Source organism: Salvelinus alpinus, chromosome 19 (assembly GCF_045679555.1).
Source record: "Salvelinus alpinus chromosome 19, SLU_Salpinus.1, whole genome shotgun sequence".
Taxonomy (NCBI): domain Eukaryota; kingdom Metazoa; phylum Chordata; class Actinopteri; order Salmoniformes; family Salmonidae; genus Salvelinus; species Salvelinus alpinus.
This window is the reverse complement of record NC_092104.1, coordinates 32,370,543-32,391,513: the sequence shown is the minus strand read 5'-3', so window position 1 is coordinate 32,391,513 and position 20,971 is coordinate 32,370,543. Positions and strand designations below refer to the sequence as shown.

The 20,971-nt window shown below is 42.4% G+C and overlaps 2 protein-coding genes across 13 annotated transcripts in view; both read left to right on the top strand.

The window, feature by feature from the left end:
* The first annotated feature begins 53 nt into the window (after positions 1-53).
* Positions 54-7,139, top strand: LOC139545375 (B-cell CLL/lymphoma 7 protein family member A-like). 6 transcript variants are annotated; one of them, XR_011669052.1, is made up of 7 exons: positions 65-283; positions 1,125-1,206; positions 1,448-1,541; positions 1,630-1,809; positions 4,246-4,349; positions 6,033-6,243; positions 6,390-7,139. XR_011669052.1 is itself a non-coding variant. In XM_071353084.1 (6 exons), the coding sequence occupies exons 1-6, from the start codon at positions 192-194 to the stop codon at positions 6,450-6,452; spliced, it is 651 nt and encodes a 216-aa protein (XP_071209185.1). In that variant the 5' UTR covers positions 54-191; the 3' UTR covers positions 6,453-7,139. The 6 variants fall into 6 exon arrangements, 2 of the variants coding, with proteins under 2 accessions (XP_071209185.1, XP_071209186.1); XR_011669051.1 differs by having other exon boundaries at positions 72-283; positions 1,412-1,541; XR_011669053.1 differs by lacking the exon at positions 65-283 and adding an exon at positions 292-457 and having other exon boundaries at positions 1,412-1,541.
* Positions 7,140-7,288: 149 nt separating this feature from the next.
* The window catches only part of mlxip (MLX interacting protein), a 46,283-nt gene continuing 32,600 nt past the window's right edge, over positions 7,289-20,971 (top strand). For 6 of the 7 annotated variants that reach the window (XM_071353082.1, XM_071353081.1, XM_071353080.1 and 3 more), the window contains exon 1: positions 7,289-8,988. In XM_071353082.1, the coding sequence (XP_071209183.1) occupies positions 8,672-8,988 (317 nt within the window). In that variant the 5' untranslated portion in view covers positions 7,289-8,671. The remainder of the gene's footprint in view (positions 8,989-20,971) is intronic. The other variant, XM_071353083.1, reaches the window with a different exon arrangement.

Sequence of the window (20,971 nt, the reverse complement as noted above, 5' to 3'; positions counted from 1 at the left end):
TTCTCTCCTGACTGTCAACAAAAACACCCAAAAAGTGTGCGTGCAAGCCATTGAGCAATAAAATAACTGTAGAAGCGCTTTGCGCTGTTAACGGCGCAGGCGCGTTACTTCCTCCTAGAGCTCTCTTCGGTGTGTTTGCGTTGTGTCTAAACTGCCGGCGAGTTTAACAAAATATTTTACCAATAGCAGCTATGTCGGGCAGGTCGGTCCGCGCGGAGACACGGAGTAGGGCGAAAGATGACATCAAGCGGGTTATGGCTGCTGTTGAGAAAGTACGAAATTGGTAAGAGGGAACGCGTTATCTAAGAGCAGCAATGCTAGTGGGGGAGGAGAGACCAGGAGAAGAAAGAACGAAATACACACTAAAGCAAATTTTGTCGGATGATACCTCGGCTCAGGTGTATTGCACCCTCTCGCCTTGATCTGGGAGGAGGTCGCCGCTTAAAACAATTATAATGTAGGAATATTACATCTATTCATACAAAAATGTGGGTTGAACCTAGAAGCCATTTCGTTCCAGTTAGATGAAGCCTTTGCTGTTCGAGCATTCTGTAATGCACTAGAAGCCTGGTAGATTACTGCTTTTTCACCGCTCAAATGGTATCAATATTAATTTCAGAGCCGTAGTTCGACGACAGCGGTATAGTGAGAATAGTTTATGTTCGCGGGGTTTTAAATTTAGCGCTTGGAGAGGTTCGTTCTTTTGTGTCCTCCAAATAGAGGGAGCGCGTGCGGTGGTGGTGGGTACACGAACTGTGCAAAACCCGAATTGCTTTACAATTTTATTTTGCATGACTAATAATAGGCCCCTATAGTTCAATTGAATTGAAATTTATAGAGTTTACTGTCATGTGGATTTGCTTACAAGTAGCCTAAATGTATAATCACCACTAAATTTAGCCGAAATAATTGATTTGAGGCTATTATAGGCAGTCTAGAAAGAAGTAACAACAAATTCCTAAACCTCAAATGAACTTGCCAAAGTAAATGTATCATGACATTTTCTATTGGGAATTGTAATTTTTAAATTGATAGGTAACTAAAATATTGGGTTTTGTTGACATTTCAAATTGAATACATCAATTGCAAACAAGTGTTATTAATTCCTTGTGTAACTAATGCAGGGAGAAGAAATGGGTAACTGTCGGCGACACATCCTTGCGAATCTACAAGTGGGTGCCTGTGACCGAACCTAAGTCAAATGATGTAAGTCGTCCACAGGGTGTTTGGGGGCACCACATTTGCTTAATAGTTTTTGCAGATCCTTGTGCTTAATAGTTTTTGCAGATCCATGTGCTTCCTTTCCTCATGTCTTTTCCAATTCCTAATGACATAAACTGGTCCACAATTATCTATTATATTGAGATAAAGTACATCATTATGTAATTCTTAATAAATCTGTAATAAATAGCGCCACTTCAGCATTGTATGTGCTATCTTGCAAAAGAGCAAAAATAAGAAGAAAGCCAACAATGACAAGTATGGGTCGGAGATCACAACACCAGAAAACAGCTCCTCTCCCGGAATGATGGATATGCATGGTAAGCTAAAAAGGGCAAAATACTTTAAATGATGTTCTTTGGTTCAATAATAGTTGTAAATTCATCTGTCACTTTCTGTATCTCTCAGATGATAACAGTAACCAGAGCTCCATTGCTGACTGCTCTCCCATGAAGCAGGAGAACAGCAACAGTGCCAGCCCTACCCAAGAGGCCATGGCAACTTCCCAGAGTGACAGCATCGAGGCCAAGAGTGACCAGAGTCAGTCCCCTGGCAAAGAGCAGCTGAAGAGCACAGACAGCAAGAGTGGTCAGTATATATGCTACCGAGCACAGAAAGGGAGAGCGCTGCCTTAGTTTCAACTAAACCATACCATATACAAACTGCAACTTGTCCTCATTAGCCCTGCTCTTGTTCTTACCACGAGGTATTTTCTAAGAGTAGTGCCAACTTGTCAAAAAATATGGTTTAACTTGACAGGCAGACTGCTTTCACCCAGCCCTCATAACCCCGAATTGCACTGCTGTCTCAAGGTCAAAAGGGTACATGTTATGGCTTGTAGTGATGAGGTTCATAAAGAACATTAGGTGAACAAAATGTTCTTCAGTCTTCACCAATGTCAAGCAACATTTCTAAGAATTAACCCATCACCATACAGAGAATGGCTTTGAAAACATTGAGCAAGTTTTTGTTTAAATATTTCATCTAAAGATTCATATTGACAAACCATAATCAATGATGAGGTTATAGAATATATAATTAAATGCTAAACATGGCAGTATTGTAAAAGAGGGCATCTACGGCGAGATTTGTTCAAGTCTGAGCATGTACTTTGAGCACTAAGAGTTGGTCAAATACACTATATATACCAAAGTTTGTGGACACCCCTTCAAATTAGTGGAGTCAGCTATTTCAGCCACACCCGTTTCTGACAGGTGTATAAAATTGAGCACACAGCCATGCAATCTCCATAGATTAATATTGGCAGTAGAATGGCCTTACTGAAGAGCTCAGTGACTTAGCACCGTCATAGGATGCCACCTTTCTAACAAGTCAGTTCGTCAAATTTCTGCCCTGATAGAGCTGCCCCGGTCAACTGTAAGTGCTGTTATTGTGAAGTGGAAATGTTTAGGAGCAATAACGGCTCAGCCACGAAGTGGTAGGCCAATCAAGCTCACAGAACGTGACTGCAGAGTACTGAAGCACTTAAAAATCGTCTGTCCTCGGTTGCAACACTCACTACCGAGTTCCAAACTGCCTCTGGAAGCACCGTCAGCACAATAAGTGTTCGTCGGGACCTTAATGAAATGGGTTTCCATGGCCGAGCAGCCGCACACAAGCCTAAGATCACCATGCGCAATGCCAAGCATCGGCTGGAGTGGTGTAAAGCTCGCCACCATTGGACTCTGGCGCAGTGGAAACTCATTCTCTGGAGTGATAAATCACGCTTCACCATCTGGCAGTCCAATGGCGGAATCTGGGTTTGGTGGATGCCAGGCTAACGCTACCTTCCACAATGCATAGTATCAACTGTAAAGTTTGATGGAGGAAGAATAATGGTCTGGGGCTGTTTTTCATGGCTCAAGCTACGCCCTTTAGTTCCAGAGAAGGGAAATCTTAACGCTACACTATACAATGACATTCTATACGATTCTGTGCTTCCTACTTTGTGGCAACAGTTAGAGTTGGGGGAAGGCTCTTTCCTGTTTCAGCATGACAATGCCCCCATGAACACAGCGATGTCAATACAGAAATGGTTTGTCAAGATCGGTGTGGAAGAACTTGACTGGCCTGCACAGAGCCCTGACCTCAACCCCATCAAACACCTTTGTGATGAATTGGAACACTGACTGCACTAACGTTCTATCGGCTGAATGGAAGCAAGTCCGCAGCAATGTTCCAACATCTAGTGGAGAGCCTTCCCAGAAGAGTGGAGGATGTTATAGCAGCAAAGGGGAACCAACTCCAAAGTAATGTCCATGATTTTGGAATGAGATGTTCAACAAGCACGTGTCCATATACTCTTGATCATGTCGTGTATTTGGAGAACAGTTTAGCTGTTATGTACTAGACTGGCGAGAAGATTGTTGGTTCCTCTTGTGGGCTTGAACAAAGGATTTCACTAAGGCTTACTGTAGTTTCTGTAGTAATGAGCTGTTAAAACGGTCTGCCATGCTAATGCCGTTTGAGGACAGAGTTCAAAACTCAATAAACTACAATATGTCCACTTGTCATTGATGCAGTTATTACCACGTCATAAGCTAAACACCCTTGAAAAGAGTATTTAGCATAATCCAATATCAACCCTTTGTTCTGTACCTGGATGTGACTCCGCATTGTCTTTCTTGCCACAAGATGGTGCTGTAATGTAGACTTTGAAGTCAGCTACAATAGGGTATTTGTGTCATCACCCAGAATTGGTCATGTCATTTTGGAGAAAATACAGGTTAATAAATCTTCCTGGGACATTTCGCAAACAGGCCTTGTCTACCAAGTCCTGCGATAATACACACCAAGCAAGGTCACTGATTGCCGACTCTGAAGTTGAAACTATTGTGGAAAGTGAATAACACAGCAAATTCACTTTGTTGCCCCTTGTTGGAATTTTATGTTCTCTTTTAATCAGAACTGTTACAGAAGTAGTAGGAATAGTATACAAACACCTGTCTTGCTTTAAGCAAATAGAATAAGAAAACATCTTGTCTCCCATGGTTATTCACTGAGACAGACTTTCTGGTATTGCAGGAAATGTTCACCCCTCAGCATTTTCAAACACAAGCACACCTAAGAGAGACCGAAGGTCCACAGGAAGGAATGAACCATCCTCGGACACTCCTCAAGATTCTCAGGTGCTCCCCTCCACCACCATCCAAGACTAGAATGTCTTTGTACAGGTACAGTGCATTCGGAAAGTATTCAGCCTCCTTGACTTTTTCCACATTTTGTTACATTACAGCCTTATTCTATATATTTTTTAAATGTCCTCAATCTACACATAATACCCCATAATGACAAAGAAAAAACAGATTGACATTTTTTGCTAATTTATTGAAAATGAAACATAACTTATTTACATATTCAGACCCATTGCTATGAAACTCTAAATTCAGCTCAGGTGCATCTTGTTTCCATTGGTCATCCTTGATGTTTCTTCAACTTGATTAGAGTCCACCTGTGGTAAATTCAATTGACTGGACATGAGTTGGAAAGGCACACACCTGTCAATATAAGGTCCCACAGTTGAAAGTGCATATCAGAGCAAAAACCAAGCCATGAGGTCGAAGGAATTGTCCGTAGAGCTCAGACAGGATTGTGTCGAGGCACAGATCTGGGGAATGGTACCAAAAAATGTCTGCAGCATTGAAGGTCCCCAAGAACACAGTGGCCTCCATCATTCTTAAATGGAAGAAGTTTGGAAGCACCAAGACTCTTCCTAGAGCTGGCCACCCGGCCAAAAACTGAGCAATCGAGGAAGAAGGGCCTTGGTTAGGGAGGTAACCAAGAACCCGATGGTCACTCTGACAGAGCTCCAGAGTTCCTCTGTGGAGATGGGAGAACCTTCCAGAAGAACAACCTTCTCTGCAGCACTCCACCAATTAGGCCTTTATGGTAGAATGGCCAGACGGAAGCCACTTCTCAATAAAAGGCACGTAAATGCACGTAAATTTTCTTTCAGTGGCAGGGACTGGGAGACTAGTCAGGATCTAGAGAAAGATGAATGGAGCAAAGTACAGAGAGATCCTTGATGATAACCTGCTCCAGAGCGCTCAGGACCTCAGACTGGGGGCGAAGGTTCACTTTCCAACAGGACAACGACCCTAAGCACACTGCCAAGACAAGGCAGGAGTGGCTTGGGGACAAGTCTCTGAATGTCCATGAGTGGCCCAGCCAGAGCCCGGACTTGAACCCAATCTAACGTCTCTGAAGAGACCTGAAAACAGCTGTGCAGCAACGCTCCCCATCCAACCTGACAGCTTGAGAGGATCTGCAGAGAAGAATGGGAGAAACTCCCCAAATACAGGTGTGCCAAGCTTGTTGCGTCATACCCAAGAAGACTCGAGGCTGTAATCGCTGCCAAAGGTGCTTCAACAAAGTACTGAGTAAAGGGTCTGAATGCTTATTTAAATGTGACGTTTCAGGGTTTTTTTATATACATTTGCAAAAATGTCTAAACCTGTTTTTGCTTTGTCATTATGGGGTATTGTGTGTAGATTGATGGTGGGCAAAAAACTATTTGATCCATTTTAGAATAAGGCTGTAACGTAACAATGTGGAATATGTCATGGGGTCTGAAAACTTTCTGAATGCACTGTAACTGCCAAAATAAAGGAAACACTTGAGTAAATGAGGGATACAAAGTATATTGAAAGCAAGCGCTTCCACACTGGTGTGGTTCCTGAGTTAAGTAAGCAATTAACATCCCATCATGCTTAGGGTCATGTATAAAAATGCCCAGTTGCCTATTATTTTGATTACCATGGCTAGAAGAGATCTGTGACTTTTAGGGGGTTTAAAGGGTGTGTCTGTCTCAGTTACCAGAGCTCAACCCAATTGAACACTTGAGAGATTCTGGAGCGGTGCCAGAGACTGCATTTTCCACCACAATCAACAAACACCAGATGGAATTTCTCGTGGAGGAATGGTGTCACCTCCAATAGCGTAGATTCTACAAGTGTCTGGAACTTTAAGGCGCATTGAAGCTGTTCTGGCAGGCCGTGGTGGCCCAACACCCTAAGACACTAAGTTGGTGTTTCCTTTATTTTGGCAGTTAACTGTATGTTTTAGTCAATTAGAAATTTGATTGATGCAGTATAATGAAACTAATTTTGACATTAGTATTTTAATATGAGAAGCTTAAATGTTTCTTGAAATATTTTTTATTTTTGCAGGAATCTGAAGATGGCACTCCTCCCAATAAGAAGGGGAAGTTGGATTTCCTCAAAAGTAGCTAACTTATCTTTTACCATCACCAATTCCTTGATCTGTTGCCATGTCCTCAGCCCTCCTGTGTCTTAATTTCTTTATTCTTCTGAATTGGTCCAAGTGGAGTCCAGCACCCACCTCTACCCCAAAAAAGACTTTAAAACTTAAACTAAACCAGGATCAGCTGGATCAGTGTCGACCTAAACTGCAGCTAAATCTCATTTTGCCACACATCCGCTATTTTTGTTCTTAAGTATATGTACATATATTTAGATTTAGTTTTTGTTCATGCGGGTCAACACACTGTTTGAATCCTCTTAAAATCTGTTGGTTCTGCTGCTGTTCTGTTTATTACTTTGACAGTAAAACATTTAGTTAATTTAACTAAAGACAACACCTACATATTTAGTGCCACTCAGTCAGTCGCATATCTATTTCCTTTTCTCCTCTTATGGAAACTCACTTGTAGCATAGTCCTGCTACCAGATTAGTTGTGTACCTTGAATTACCAGAATAATGAAAAACGTGTTGATTTGTTTAAATCGTATGTATACTTCACTCTGGTATAACAAGTGCTCAGTTTTCGTTAACCTGTAAAGCATTTTTCAGTGTATATGTAGGCTGTTTGGTTATAGATGGCTCTTTGAATACCTCACTGGAGTCCAGCAGTGCTGGCAACACTATGTATAGATTATTAAACTAAGTATAACCTTTTATTTGCAAAATGTAAGTAGCCTAAATAGTTGTTTCCTCGTTAGCCTTTGCCCAAAATTATAGCCTGGCTACAGAAAGTCAAATGTTGATTACTGTCTTTTGGGACCCTTATGTTATTTTATTGTACATACATTTCAGTTGGTTTTAGCTAACTAGCCTATTTATTCCACATATTGATTCTATAATGTAAAAATGTGTTTAAACCTGTTACACAGCTACAATGCAGAGTGTAGGCAGCATGTTGCCATATCATGTACACCAAGGTTCCCCAACTGGCAGGCTGAGTTTGCCTCACAGGTAGTTTTATTTGGCCCCAGAAGTTTTCTAAACAAAACAATTTTATACGTTGCATTTGCGAAGTACTCAGACCCCTTGACCTTTTCCATATTTTTATACAATAAAGACTTATTGTAAAATGGATTAAGGAAAAAATACATTTCGTATTTAATACATTTTAGGAAAAGGCTGGAACGTAACAAAATGTGGAAAAGGTCAAGGGGTCTGAATACTTTCCGAGTGCACTTATACGGAATTTTCCTTGCTGGTGTAACGGATGTGAAATGGCTAGCTAGTTAGCGGGTACGCGCTACTAGCATTTCAATCAGTTACGTCACTTGCTCTGAGACTTAAGTAGGGTTGCCCCTTGCTCTGGCCGTGGCCTTTGTGGAGCGATGGGTAACGATGCTTCGTGGGCGACCGTTGTTGATGTGTGCAGAGGGTCCCTGGTTCGCGCCCGTGTCGGGGCGAGGGGACGACGTAAAGTTATACTGTTACACTGGACCTGACTGTAAAAACACCAGGAAATCAGCACCAAGTTATTTTCATTTTGGAAATAGAGACACGTGATCGTATTCAAACGTAAGCAAGGTTTGACATTGTTTTAGTCAAATATCTGTTGCAGTCGTCAAATGATTTGTAATTATGTCCCGACCATTCGCTCAAGAAAAAAATCGGAATTTAGTTGATTATCCCTGATGTACACACATGAAACAAGTATTTAGCTATGTCCATAAAGCAATCAAGATTAAACCTGAACATATGCAATTTACAAACAACGAAAGTCAGATACTCCTAGTCTGGGTACCAGTCTCTAACATTCTATTGTTTGTATTCCATGTCTGCCAAACATGACATGGGGTGGAATTAAATAGCTAACTATTTACGCCTGCTACGTTACGTTAGCTGAACAGAGACTGGCAACCAGGCTAGTTATTTTGAGCCTGCTGCTCTCGAGTGGAGGGTGTTTCTGTGACTACATCCAATCACGTTTGCAGACATGACGGAGCAGTTGGTCCCACTGGAAATCCCTCGACACTAGCAACACTTTTGTTAGCTGATGCTAGCCTACCAGAAAAAGAGGATATACTCCGAAGACTGGCTGCCAACGTGTATATCTCAAAGGGTCAAACAACACGGGAAAATGTATTCGAACGAGCAAAGTATCATGCATAAATAATATTCACTTTTCTTTGTTTTAACTCGCGAACTATGAGAACAGCTAGCAAATAGGTCCAGAATAACAGCTAGCTAAGATATGGCTACCACTAGGGAGCTAAGACAATACCGACGTTCCACGGTGAGTGTCAAGCAGGAGCAGGACGATGACTCGGACACGGAGGAGTCTCATTTGGGGATTAAGAAATCGGATGGACGAGAGTCACAGATAATCCACAGTGGTCATTTCATGGTGTCCTCGCCGCACATTGAACACCCACCAAAAAAAGGCTACGACTTTGACACAGTCAACAAACAAACCTGTCGGACGTATCACTTCGGGAAGACCAGCACATCACATCTCTCCATTGACGCGTCCTTAACAAAACTTTTCGAATGCATGACCCTTGCATACAGGTTTGTGTCTTCATTGCTTCTCATCGTAAATAAACTAAAAGTTTAACTTTAGCTAACTAGATATCAAGTTAGCTGCCTGGCTTTTGAAAGGCCAACAATGCAAGCATGTACCACCATGGCATTTAAAGATGGGCTACATTTTGAACTATGACTTGGGTTCAAAATTGTGTTTATTAAGTTAAGGGTTTTCAATACCTAGCTACCAAATTATCCCAAGTTAGCTGTTGTTTTGTTTTCTATTTAAGCAAAACACAAATTGGACGAGTATTTACTTTTCCAGTATCTGTCTCGAGCATCAGAATCCACGCCCAGAGACAAAGCATGAGGTGTAGTTAGTCACGAGTCTACATTTCCAGAACAATTTTCTAAATAGTATAGGCTACAGTAGTGCCATAAAACAAGCCGCATACAGTCTAATGCTTGATATGTATTAATTCCAATAACTGCAACAGTTGCATGTGGAGTCCAATGCCAGATGAGAATCAAATACATTTATATTCTTCAAATGCTTCGTAAACAACAAGTGTCGACTAACAGTGAAATGCCTTCTTAGGGGCCCTTCCCAACAATGCAGAGAGAAAATTGAGAAATTATAGAAAAGTAAAACGTGTAATAATATACCTTGGTTTCATAGACTAGAAGTAACATAGTAAATGTAAATCCGAGTGGCTTAAATTAGTATATGTTACGTTTGGTATGGTTACTTAAATTAAAAACGAGTATGGTGGATGGTTCGCCTAATTTCAGTTTGTGACAAAACAAGCAAGTATAATGTAGATTCATTGTACCATCTAACTCGTTGTGAAACATATTTTCCATAAATAAAAAATATTGTATTTTCAGCTGTTTGAAGTTGGTGCTCAAAACCGAAAGTAAAATATCCAAAAACAAAACGTAAGCACTGGAAGCGTAGAAGAATGACAGTAAAACAATTAAGCATAAGAAACAAGGTTTTGAAGTGTTTGTCCTATAGCTAGTTGATACAGTACATTGGGAAAGTATTCAGATCCCCCCCTTCAGACTTTTCCAACATTTGTTACGTTACGGCCTTATTCTAAAATGTATAAATTATTTCCCCCCCTCAATCTACACACAATACCCCATAATGACAAAAAAAACAAGGTTTTTAGAAATTGTTGGGAGGGGGGGAAATGGAAATATTACGTAAGTATTCAGACCCTTTACTCAGTACTTTGTTCAAGCACCTTTGGCAGCGATTACAGCTTTGAGTCTTCTTGGGTATGACGCTACAAGCTTGGCACACCTGTATTTGGAGAGTTTCTCCCATTCTTCTGCAGATCCTCTCAATCTCTGTCAGGTTGGATGGGGAGTGTCGCTGCACCGCTATTTTCAGGTCTCTCCAGAGATGTTAAATCGGGTTCAAGACCGGGCTCTCTGCTGGGCCGCTCAAGGGCCTTGAAAGATTTGTCCCGAAGCCACTCCTGCGTTGTCTCGGCTGTGTGCTTCGGGTCGTTGTCCTGTTGGACGGTGAACCTTCGCCCCAGTCTGAGGTCCTGAGCGATCTGGAGCGGGTTTGTATCAAGGATCTCTCTGTACTTTGCTCTGTTCATCTGTCCCTAGATCCTGACTATTCTCCCAGTCCCTGCCTCTGAAAAACATCCCCACAGCACGATGCTGCCACCACCATGCTTCAACGTAGAGATGATGCCAGGTTTCCTCCACATTCAGGCCAAAGAGTTCAATCTTGGTTTCATCAGACCAGAGAATCTTGTTTTTCATGGTCTGAGAGTCGTTTAGGTGCCTTTTGGCAAACTCCAAGCGGGCTGTGAAGTGTATTTTACTGAGGAGCGGCTTCTGTCTGGCCACTACCATGAAGGCCTGATTGGTGGTGTGCTCCAGAGATTGTTGTCCTTCCGGGAGGTTCTCCCATCTCCTGTAATCGCTGCCAAATATGCTTCAACAAAGTACTGAGTAAAGGGACTGAATACTTATGTAACCACGCAGTTGCATCCCCAATGTGTCTTCACTTGTAGCCTATGAGAAAGACCCGATCACCTGATGGGAGAGCCGTGTGTGTGTGTGCGCACATCACTCAGGGATACGGGCACAACAGCCACTGGCCGCAAAAGGCATACATTTTTTTAGGGTACATTACCACCACACAAAGGGGATGCCCCGTGAAATTCTAGGCATTATCAAGTGCTTGTCAAATTGTGAATGCGTGACTGATGTAGTATGAATAACCTGTACAGTATGTACAAAAAACAAAGCAGAGCTCATGCCCTTCAAGTGACTTTTTTCAAATCATCATTAGTCGCATCATGCAGCCTTACAATGTATTAAAAATCAAAACATAACCTAACGTTTGTATCACAACTAAAGTTAGATTAATAACTCTAAATTAAGCATATAGAAGTACCTATTTCTTTGTTAACCGCTCAACACAGAATCGCCACATGTGCGCACTCCCTCAAATCGTTTGGAGAAAATATCCTTTTCTATTTTAGATGTTCCAAAGGTCAGAATCAGCGGCTTGTGTGGAAGCCAGGAGATGATAAATGTGTTTACGTTAATTAACGGTCAATTACCGTGAGACCGACAGTTATTTGCTTGACAATCACCGGCTGACGAAATGTTGTGACTGCCATAGCCCTATGCATGACGATTAATGAAAATACACACGCACCAATTGAATTCCAGAAGATTATGCTAATTACCCTATAGACCGATAAGTATGACTGGTCAAATTAGCGGTTAACATCCCTAGCTGCTGGTCAAAAACATTTTCCTAATGGAAACCCTGGTTTGGACTATGATAGATCCTTAGTGATGTGGACACAGAGGAACTTGAAGCTCTCGTCTCGCTCCACTACAGCCCTGTCGATATGAATGGGGACGTGCTCGGCCCTCCGTTTCCTGTAGTCCACGATCAGCTCCTTTGTCTTGCTGACGTTGAGGGAGCGGTTGTTGCCCTAGCACCACATTGCCTGGTCTCTGACCTCCTCCCTATAGATTGTCTCGTCGTCTGTGATCAGGCTGTGTCGTCTGCAAACTTAATGACTGTGTTGGAGTCGTGCGCTGTCACGCAGTCGTGGGTGAATAGGGAGTTCAGGAGGGGACTAATCACGCACCCCTGAGCGGCCCCCGTGTTGATCGTCAGCGTGATGCATATGTTGTTGCCTACCCTCACCACCTGGGGGCGTCCCGTCAGGAAATCCAGGATCCAGTTGCAGAGTGAGGTGTTCACTCCCAGCTTAGTGATGAGCTTCAAGGGCACTATGGTGTTGAATGCTGAGCTGTAGCCAATGAACAGCATTCTCATGTAGGTGTTCCTTTTGTCCAGGTGGGAAAGGACACAATCTCTATTGCACTGCCATCTGTGGATCTGTTTGGGCGGTATGCGATAATAGGCATTTTAAATAATGTGTTGTGAAGTGGTCCCAAGGTCAACAGTCTGCTGTTGCAGTAATATGGTCCTGTGCTACTGGACAGGTCTGGTCTGGGTAACTTTGCAAAGTTTGCTTAGCAGTTTGACAGTTAAACCTAATTTAGCTACAGCAATTTGGTGATTTATTCAAATCATATGTTTAAACCCTGTCTAATCTGAAATAGGCCTAGTTGAAGAAAGGAAAATTATGTACACAGAAGGTTCCCTAGAACAGAGCAGAGAAACCCTGTGTTAGAGGCTCATCTTGCTGTGCTTGTCTCTCTTAACCTCTTAGGTGAAAGGCCAGCTGCTCCAAGAGGGTCTCCACATGCATTTGTAAATTGCAGGCAGCACTTTAACTTGGAGCAGCCGGTATTTTTAGAGCAGGGGCTACACACCCATAATATCCCCTTCTCCCCATCAGCCTAGAGTAGACTGATGCATTGCTGCTCAAATCAACAGTTGGGATTTTACAGCCTTTGTTTAGCCATGCTTGATGTGCTGAGTCTGGAGAAGGACACTTGACACCAGATGCCCAGGCAATGCAAACAGCCTGAGCACCACTTTTGACAGGGGTTTTGCGATAGAAGTAATTGTTGCTCCTCCTTGGCACCCCCTCAACCCCTGTCAACACATGATAGGACACCTGTGTCAGAAGAATTGCATCCCCTTTACAGCTCTATGCTTGCCAAGGGTTGGAACTATCCATCGCCCATCCCTCAACCTTTGCCCCAGTTTTACTGCAGACTACACTTAGTGGATCAAATCAAATCACATTTTATCCGTCACATGTTTCGTAAACAACAGGTGTAGACTAAACAGTGAAATGCTTACTTACAGGCCCTTCCCTACAATGCACAGAGAAGGAAAATTGAGAAATAATAGAGAAGTAAAACGCGTAATAATAAATACGCAATGATTAAGGATAGGTTGGCTATATACACAGGGTACCAAATCAAAGTTTATTTGTCACGTGCGCCGAATACAACAGGTGTTGTAGACCTTACAGTGAAATGCTTACTTACAGGCTCAAACCAATAGTGCAAAAAAGGTATTAGGTGAACAATAGGTAAGTAAAGAAATAAAACAACAGTAAAAAGACAGTGAAAAATAACAGTAACGAGGCTATATACAGTAGCGAGGCTAAATACAGGCACCGATTAGTCGGGCTGATTGAGGTAGTATGTAGATATGGTTAAAATGACTATGCATATATGATGAACAGAGAGTAGCAGTAGCGTAAAAGAGGGGTTGGTGGGTGGCGGGACACAATGCAGATAGCCCGGTTAGCCAATGTGCGGGAGCACTGGTTGGTCGGCCCAATTGAGGTAGTATGTACATGAATGTATAGTTAAAGTGACTATGCATATGTGATAAACAGAGAGTAGCAGCAGCGTAAAAAGAGGGGTTGGGGGGCACACAATGCAAATAGTCCGGGTAGCCATTCGATTACCTGTTCAGGAGTCTTATTGCTTGGGGGTAAAAACTGTTGAGAAGCCTTTTTTGTCCTAGACTTGGCACTCCGGTACCGCTTGCCATGCGGTAGTTGAGAGAACAGTCTATGACTGCGGTGGCTAGGGTCTTTGACAATTTTTAGGGCCTTCCTCTGACACCGCCTGGTGTAGAGGTCCTGGACGGCAGGCAGCTTAGCCCCAGTGATATATTGGGCTGTACGCACTACCCTCTGTAGTGCCTTGCGGTCGGAGTCCGAGCAATTGCCGTACCAGGCAGTGATGCAACCAGTCAGGATGCTCTCGATGGTGCAGCTGTAGAACCTTTTGAGGATCTCAGGACCCATGCCAAATTTTTTTAGTTTCCTGAGGGTGACTAGGCTTTGTCGTGCCCTCTTCACGACTGTCTTACAGTCAACTGTAAGTGCAGTCAACTGTAAGTGCTTTTATTGTGAAGTGGAAACGTCTAGGAGCAACAACGGCTCAGCCAAGAAATAGTAGGCCACACAAGCTCACAGAACGGGACTGCCGAGTGCTGAAGCGCGTATCGCATAAAAACCGTCTGTCCTCGGTTGCAACATTCACTACAAAGTTCCAAACTGACTCTGGAAGCACCGTCAGCACAATAAGTGTTGGTCGAGACCTTAATGAAATGGGTTTCCACGGCCGAGCAGCCACACACAAGCCTAAGATCACCATGCGCAATGCCAAGCTTCGGCTTGAGTGGTGTAAAGCTCGCCGCCATTGGACTCTGGCGCAGTGGAAATGCGTTCTCTGGAGTGATGAATCACACTTCACCATCTGGCAGTCTGAAGTGTGAATTTGGGTTTGGCAGATGCCAGGAGAACATTACCTGCCCGACGGCATAGTGCCAACTGTAAAGTTTGGGGGAGGTGGAATAATAGTCTGGGGCTGTTTTTCAGGATTTGGGCTAGGCACCTTAATTCCAGTGAATGGAAATCTTAACGCAACAGCATAAAATGACAGTCTAGACGATTCTGTGCTTTGAGCTTTGTGGCAACAGTTTGGGGAAGGCCCTTTCCTGTTTCAGCATGACTATGCCCCTGTGCACAAAGCGAGGTCAATACATAAATGTCAAGATCGGTGTGGAAGAACTTGACTGGCCTGCACAGAGCCCTGACCTCAACCCCATCGAAGACCTTTGGGATGAATTGGAACATCCGTGCCCAACCTCACTAATGCTCTTGTGGCTGAATGGAATCAAGTCCCTGCAGCAATGTTCCAACATCTAGTGAAAAGCCTTCCCAGAAGAGTGGAGGCTATTATAGCAGAAAAGGGGGGACCAACTCCATATTAATGCCCATGATTTTGTAATGAGATGTTTGAAGAGCAGGTGTCCACATACTTTTGTTCATGTAGTGTATATACACATGACTAGGAATAACATTACTAGGCAACAGGATAAATAGTTGACCAAATAGATACCCAAACTAACTATTTAGCCTTTTATGGCTTGGGGGTGTTTAGGGTCCTGTTGGTCCCAGACTTGGTGCATCGGTGCTGTGCTGTAGCAGAGAGAACAGACTATGACTGGATGGCTGGAGTCTTTGACAGTTGTTTTTTTTGGCCTTCCTCTGACTGGTATAGAGGTCATGGATAGCAGGGAGCTCAGCCCCAGTGATGTACTGGACTGTACACACCACCCTCTGTAGCGCCTTGCGGTCGGATGCCAAGCAGTTGCCATACCAAGCGTTGATGCAGCCAGTCAAGATGGTCTCAATGGTGCAGCTGTGGGGGCCCATGCCAAGTCTTTTTCAACCTCCTGAGGGGGAAGAAGCGTTGTTGTGCCCTTTTCACAAATGTGTTGTTGTGTTTGGACCATGATCGATCCTTAGTGATATGGACACCGGGGAACTTAAAGCTCTCGACCCCCCTCCACTACAGCCCTGACAATGTAAAGGGGGGTGTGTCTGTAGTCCACGATCATTTCCTTTGACTGTGGACAACATGTAGTGAATGATAACCGATGGTGAGAACCTGAACTAAATGTAGGTGGTAGGGCCATGGTGCAGGTACACAATATAATCTTGGGCAATCAAATCAGCAGCATTTCGTGCACCTCCATTCTCCTAACCTAAGTTAATTCCTCAGACATGTCAGATAAGGTCTGCTATATCTACCTCTTACTCTTTACTACATGCTCCATAACCTGGAGTCCTTTAGCACTTTGGCTCTCTCTTAAAGCAACAAAAGTGCACTACATTGTAGATGATCTAGCTACACCCTCTTTTACAACACAATAGCCTGAAGAATCCACGATAAAATCAAACTCACTCCGCTTTTTCAACATACTGCAATTAAAGACGCACCCAGTCAGTGTGGAACTACTATGAGTGCAAAAGGTTGAAAGAATTGTTGTGGTTCCTTAAACTGGGCCAGTCTACCATATTCAAGTCCTCTCTTAGCCTCGGCACTCATTCAAATGGTATGACACAGCGCATATAAATCACCCACCCGCACCGTTGCTCAGTAGCAGCGTGTTGCCTTTCAATTGCGGGTGGGGGGTGGGGGGGATTGGTAGGGCAGTGAGTGTCTATCGGGAGCAGCCAGTGTCCTCATATAGCCTGTCTTAGATGGAGAGGTTTTACAGCCTGGTGTCCCCAGGGATCCCTCATGCAGTGGCTATGTTTGTGAACACAGGCAACAGGCTTAAACAGCTACAGTGCATTCGGAAAGTATTCATTTTTGCAAATGTATAATAAAAAAAATCCTGAAATATCACATTTATATAAGAATTCAGACCCTTTACTCAGTACTTTGTTGAAGCACCTTTGGCAGTGATAACAGCCTTTCCGAGTGCACTGTATGTACCCGGGTGATTCTCATGAAACCAGCATTGTACGATGGCGGTGATTTGAGTAAAAAAATATTTTTGAATTACATGGTATAACCATTATTTCATAGACACATTTATTATTTGAGGGAGTGTGCACATGCTGCTATTGTGTTTAGCAACAAAGAAATAGGTACTCCTATATGGTTAATTTAGAGTTATTAATTTTTTTAAACCTTTTTAACTAGACAAGTCCGTAAAGAACACATTCTTAGTTACAATGACGGCCTACCCTGGCCAAACCCGGACGACGCTGGGCCAATTGTGCGCCGCCCTATGGGACGCCCAATCATGGCCAGATGTGATACAGCCTTGATTAATGTAATTTTAGTTGTTCTACAAACATTGGGCTATAGGTTTTGATTTTTAATACATTGTACGGCTGCATGATGTGACTCTAACATTTACATTACATTTACATTTACATTTAAGTCATTTAGCAGACGCTCTTATCCAGAGCGACTTACAAATTGGTGCATTCACCTTATGATATCCAGTGGAACAACCACTTTACAATAGTGCATCTAACTCTTTTAAGGGGGGGGGGGTTAGAAGGATTACTTTATCCTATCCTAGGTATTCCTTAAAGAGGTGGGGTTTCAGGTGTCTCCGGAAGGTGGTGATTGACTCCGCTGACCTGGCGTCGTGAGGGAGTTTGTTCCACCATTGGGGTGCCAGAGCAGCGAACAGTTTTGACTGGGCTGAGCGGGAACTGTACTTCCTCAGAGGTAGGGAGGCGAGCAGGCCAGAGGTGGATGAACGCAGTGCCCTTGTTTGGGTGTAGGGCCTGATCAGAGCCTGAAGGTACGGAGGTGCCGTTCCCCTCACAGCTCCGTAGGCAAGCACCATGGTCTTGTAGCGGATGCGAGCTTCAACTGGAAGCCAGTGGAGAGAGCGGAGGAGCGGGGTGACGTGAGAGAACTTGGAATGAAATGATGTTAATGAAATGTTAGAGAACTAACGATGAAAGGTATGAGCCCTGCTTTGTTTTTTGCGCAGGCTGTACATAATCTATCAGTCTCTTATTCACAATTTGACAGTTTAGTTTATTAATTCGACCATTTAAAAAAAACAAGCACACATAAAACTTAAAAGCCATACATGCACATTAATAAAATCATCGAGGATAACACACAATAAAGTCTGGGACTTATTTCCATTGCACTTGATAATGCATCAAATTTCACGGCGGCATCCCCTTTGTGTGGCTGTAATACACCCTAAAAGAAATCCATGCCTTTTGCGTCCAGTGGCCGTTGTGCCCTTCTCCCTGGGTGCTGCGCGCTCCGGAGCACCTCTCACTCACATGGCTCTCCATCACGTGATCGGGTCTTTCTCACAGGCTACAAGAAATGTTGCGCAACATGAGCTCATGGGCTCTTATGAAGTCTTTGATTAGATTTTCTATTACATTTGCATCGATGTCAGAATGATTAGAGGGACAATAGAGTGCTGAGTACCAGGCAGTTAGCAAGTTTGGTAGACTACTAATGACCATCAGCAGCATCAGAGCTCGGAAAAGCCTAATTACAGTGACTTAACGGTCACATGGAATTTGACTGCCTTCATGACTCGTGACCGCTGGTGTGGCGGTAATACGGGTCACCGCAACAGCCCTATTCACAACCATTGTCCAACATTGTGAATGTATTTTAATTCATTTTATCTTGATGTTTAAGTCTCATATCTTGGATCATTTATTGTTATCCTTGATTAATTGTACTTGAAGCTCATACCCCATTCCTCATATTTCAGAACAATTCTTTATTGACCCTTTTACGGTTCATAGGTAAAAGCTAATTGCATACTCGTTATGTTTTTAAAACTTCTTGGTCAAAAAAGTCATGCTCATTACCGAAATATTCATTCTCTTTTCCGCAACCTGCTTATCATTACTGAAACACTTTAATTAATTGTCAATTCATTATTTAATTGTTTATCTAGTTTGCCTTAGTACAGGCAAATACTAGGAGTTACATTGTGGTAGTTATTCAGCAAAATGTGTTAAGATAATTTACGTTATATTATCACAAATGTCATGACTCAGATCTTTGTTTTTCGCTAATGAGATCTTCAAAATAACATTTGTTTAGGAATAAGTCATTTGTTCATTACTACAGTTGAAGTTGGAAGTTTACATACACTTAGGTCGGGTCATTAAAACTCGTTTTTCAATCACTCCACAAATTTCTTGTTAACAAACTATAGTTTTGGCAAGTCGGTTAGGACATCTACTTTGTGCATGACAAATAATTTTTCTAACAATTATTTACAGACAGATTATTTCACTTATAATTCACTATCACAATTCCAGTGGGTCAGAAGTTTACATACACTAAGTTGACTGCGCCTTTTAAACAGCTTGGAAAATTCCAGAAAATTATGTCACGGCTTTAGAAGATTCTGATAGGCTAATTGACTTCATTTGAGTCAATTGGAGGTGTACCTGTGGATGTATTTCAAGGCCTACCTTCAAACTCAGTGCCTCTTTGCTCGACATCATGGGAAAATCAAAAGAAATCAGCCAAGACCCCAGAAAAAACAAATTGTAGACCTCCACAAGTCTGGTTCATCCTTGGGAGCAATTTCCAAACGCCTGAAGGTACCATGTTCATCTGTACAAACAATAGTAAGCAAGTATAAACACCATGGTACCACGCAGCCGTCAAACCGCTCAGGAAGGAGATGCTGGAGGAAACAGGTACAAAAGTATCTATATCCACAGTAAAATGAGTCCTATATCGACGTAACCTGAAAGGCCGCTCAGCAAGGAAGAAGCCACTGCTCCAAAACCGCCATTAAAAAAAAGCCAGACTACAGTTTGCAACTGCACAATGGGACAAAGATTTTACTTTTTGGAGAAATGTCTTCTGGTCTGATGAAATAAAAATAGAAGTGTTTGGCCATAATGACCATCGTTATGTTTGGAGGAAAAAGGGGGAGGCTTGCAAGTCAAAGAACAACATCCCAACCATGAAGCACGGGGGTGGCAGCATCATGTTGTGGGGGTGCTTTGCTGCAGGAGGGACTGGTGCACTTCACAAAATAGATGGCATCATGAGGACGGAAAATTATGTGGATATATTGAAGCAACATCTCAAGACATCAGTCAGGAAGTTAAAGCTTGGTCGCAAATGGGTCTTCCAAATGGACAATGAACCCAAGCCTACTTCCAAAGTTGTGGCAAAATGGCTTAAGAACAACAAAGTCAAGGTATTGGAGTGGCCATCACAAAGCCCTGACCTCAATTCTATAGAAAATGTGTGAGCAGAACTGAAAAGCGTGTGCGAGCAAGGAGGCCCACAAACCTGACTCGGTTACACCAGCTCTGTCAGGAGGAATGGGCCAAAATTCACCCAACTTATTGTGGGAAGCTTGTGGAAGGCTACCCAAAACTTTTGACACAAGTTAAACAATTTAAAGGCAATACTACCAAATACTAATTGAGTGTTTGTAAACTTCTGACCCACTGGGAATGTGATGAAAGAAATAAAAGCTGAAATAAACCATTCTCTCTACTATTATTCTGACACTTCACATTCTTAAAATAAAGTGGTGATCCTAACTGACCTAAGACAGGGACTTTTTACTAGGATTAAATGTCAGGAATTGTGAGAAACTGAGTTTAAATGTAATTGAACTTCCGACTTCAACTGTATATCTAACTTAGATTTGCTCTGTGGTATACCAATATATATTTTTTAAACATGGAAAAATCATCAGTTTTTCTTCTTTTCTCGATATTTAGTGTTGTGGTAATGTGAAATTTCAATCAGTTGTGAAAAATGCTATAAAATACATAAACATTGACTAAACTCTTTGAAATCAACATTATAATGATGTTAGAACTTTTTTTGCTCCAAATGAAAATGTGGTAGTCAATTTATTCTCAAAAATTCCAAAGAGCTCCTTTTTAAAATGACAATTACGTGAGAATCACCCGCTCCATCATCTTGGCTTCAGTGGAAAGACATGTCCTCAACCCACTGATAGTTTCAGTTCACTAGTCAGGGGGCAGAAGAAATTTAGTTTTTATTTCTATGCAAAATATATACAGCACCTTCATAAAGTATTCATACCCCTTGACTTATTACACATTTTGTTGTGATACAGCCTGAATTCAAAATGGATTAAATATTTTTTTTCTTTTCTCACCCGTCTACACACAACAACCCACAATGACAAAGTGAAAAAATCCATGTTTTTAAAAATGTTGTCAAATTTATTGAAAATGAAATACACAAATATATCTCATTTACTTAAATATTCATACCCCTGAGTCAATATTTT

Excerpts from the sequence above, each read along its gene's own strand:
- LOC139545375 (XM_071353084.1), top strand. The coding sequence starts at position 192 with ATGTCGGGCAGGTCGGTCCGCGCGGAGACACGGAGTAGGGCGAAAGAT. Across the intron at positions 1,207-1,411 it reads CCGAACCTAAGTCAAATGAT|CGCCACTTCAGCATTGTATG; the intron begins GTAAGTCGTCCA and ends TGTAATAAATAG. Across the intron at positions 1,810-4,245 it reads GAGCACAGACAGCAAGAGTG|GAAATGTTCACCCCTCAGCA; the intron begins GTCAGTATATAT and ends CTGGTATTGCAG.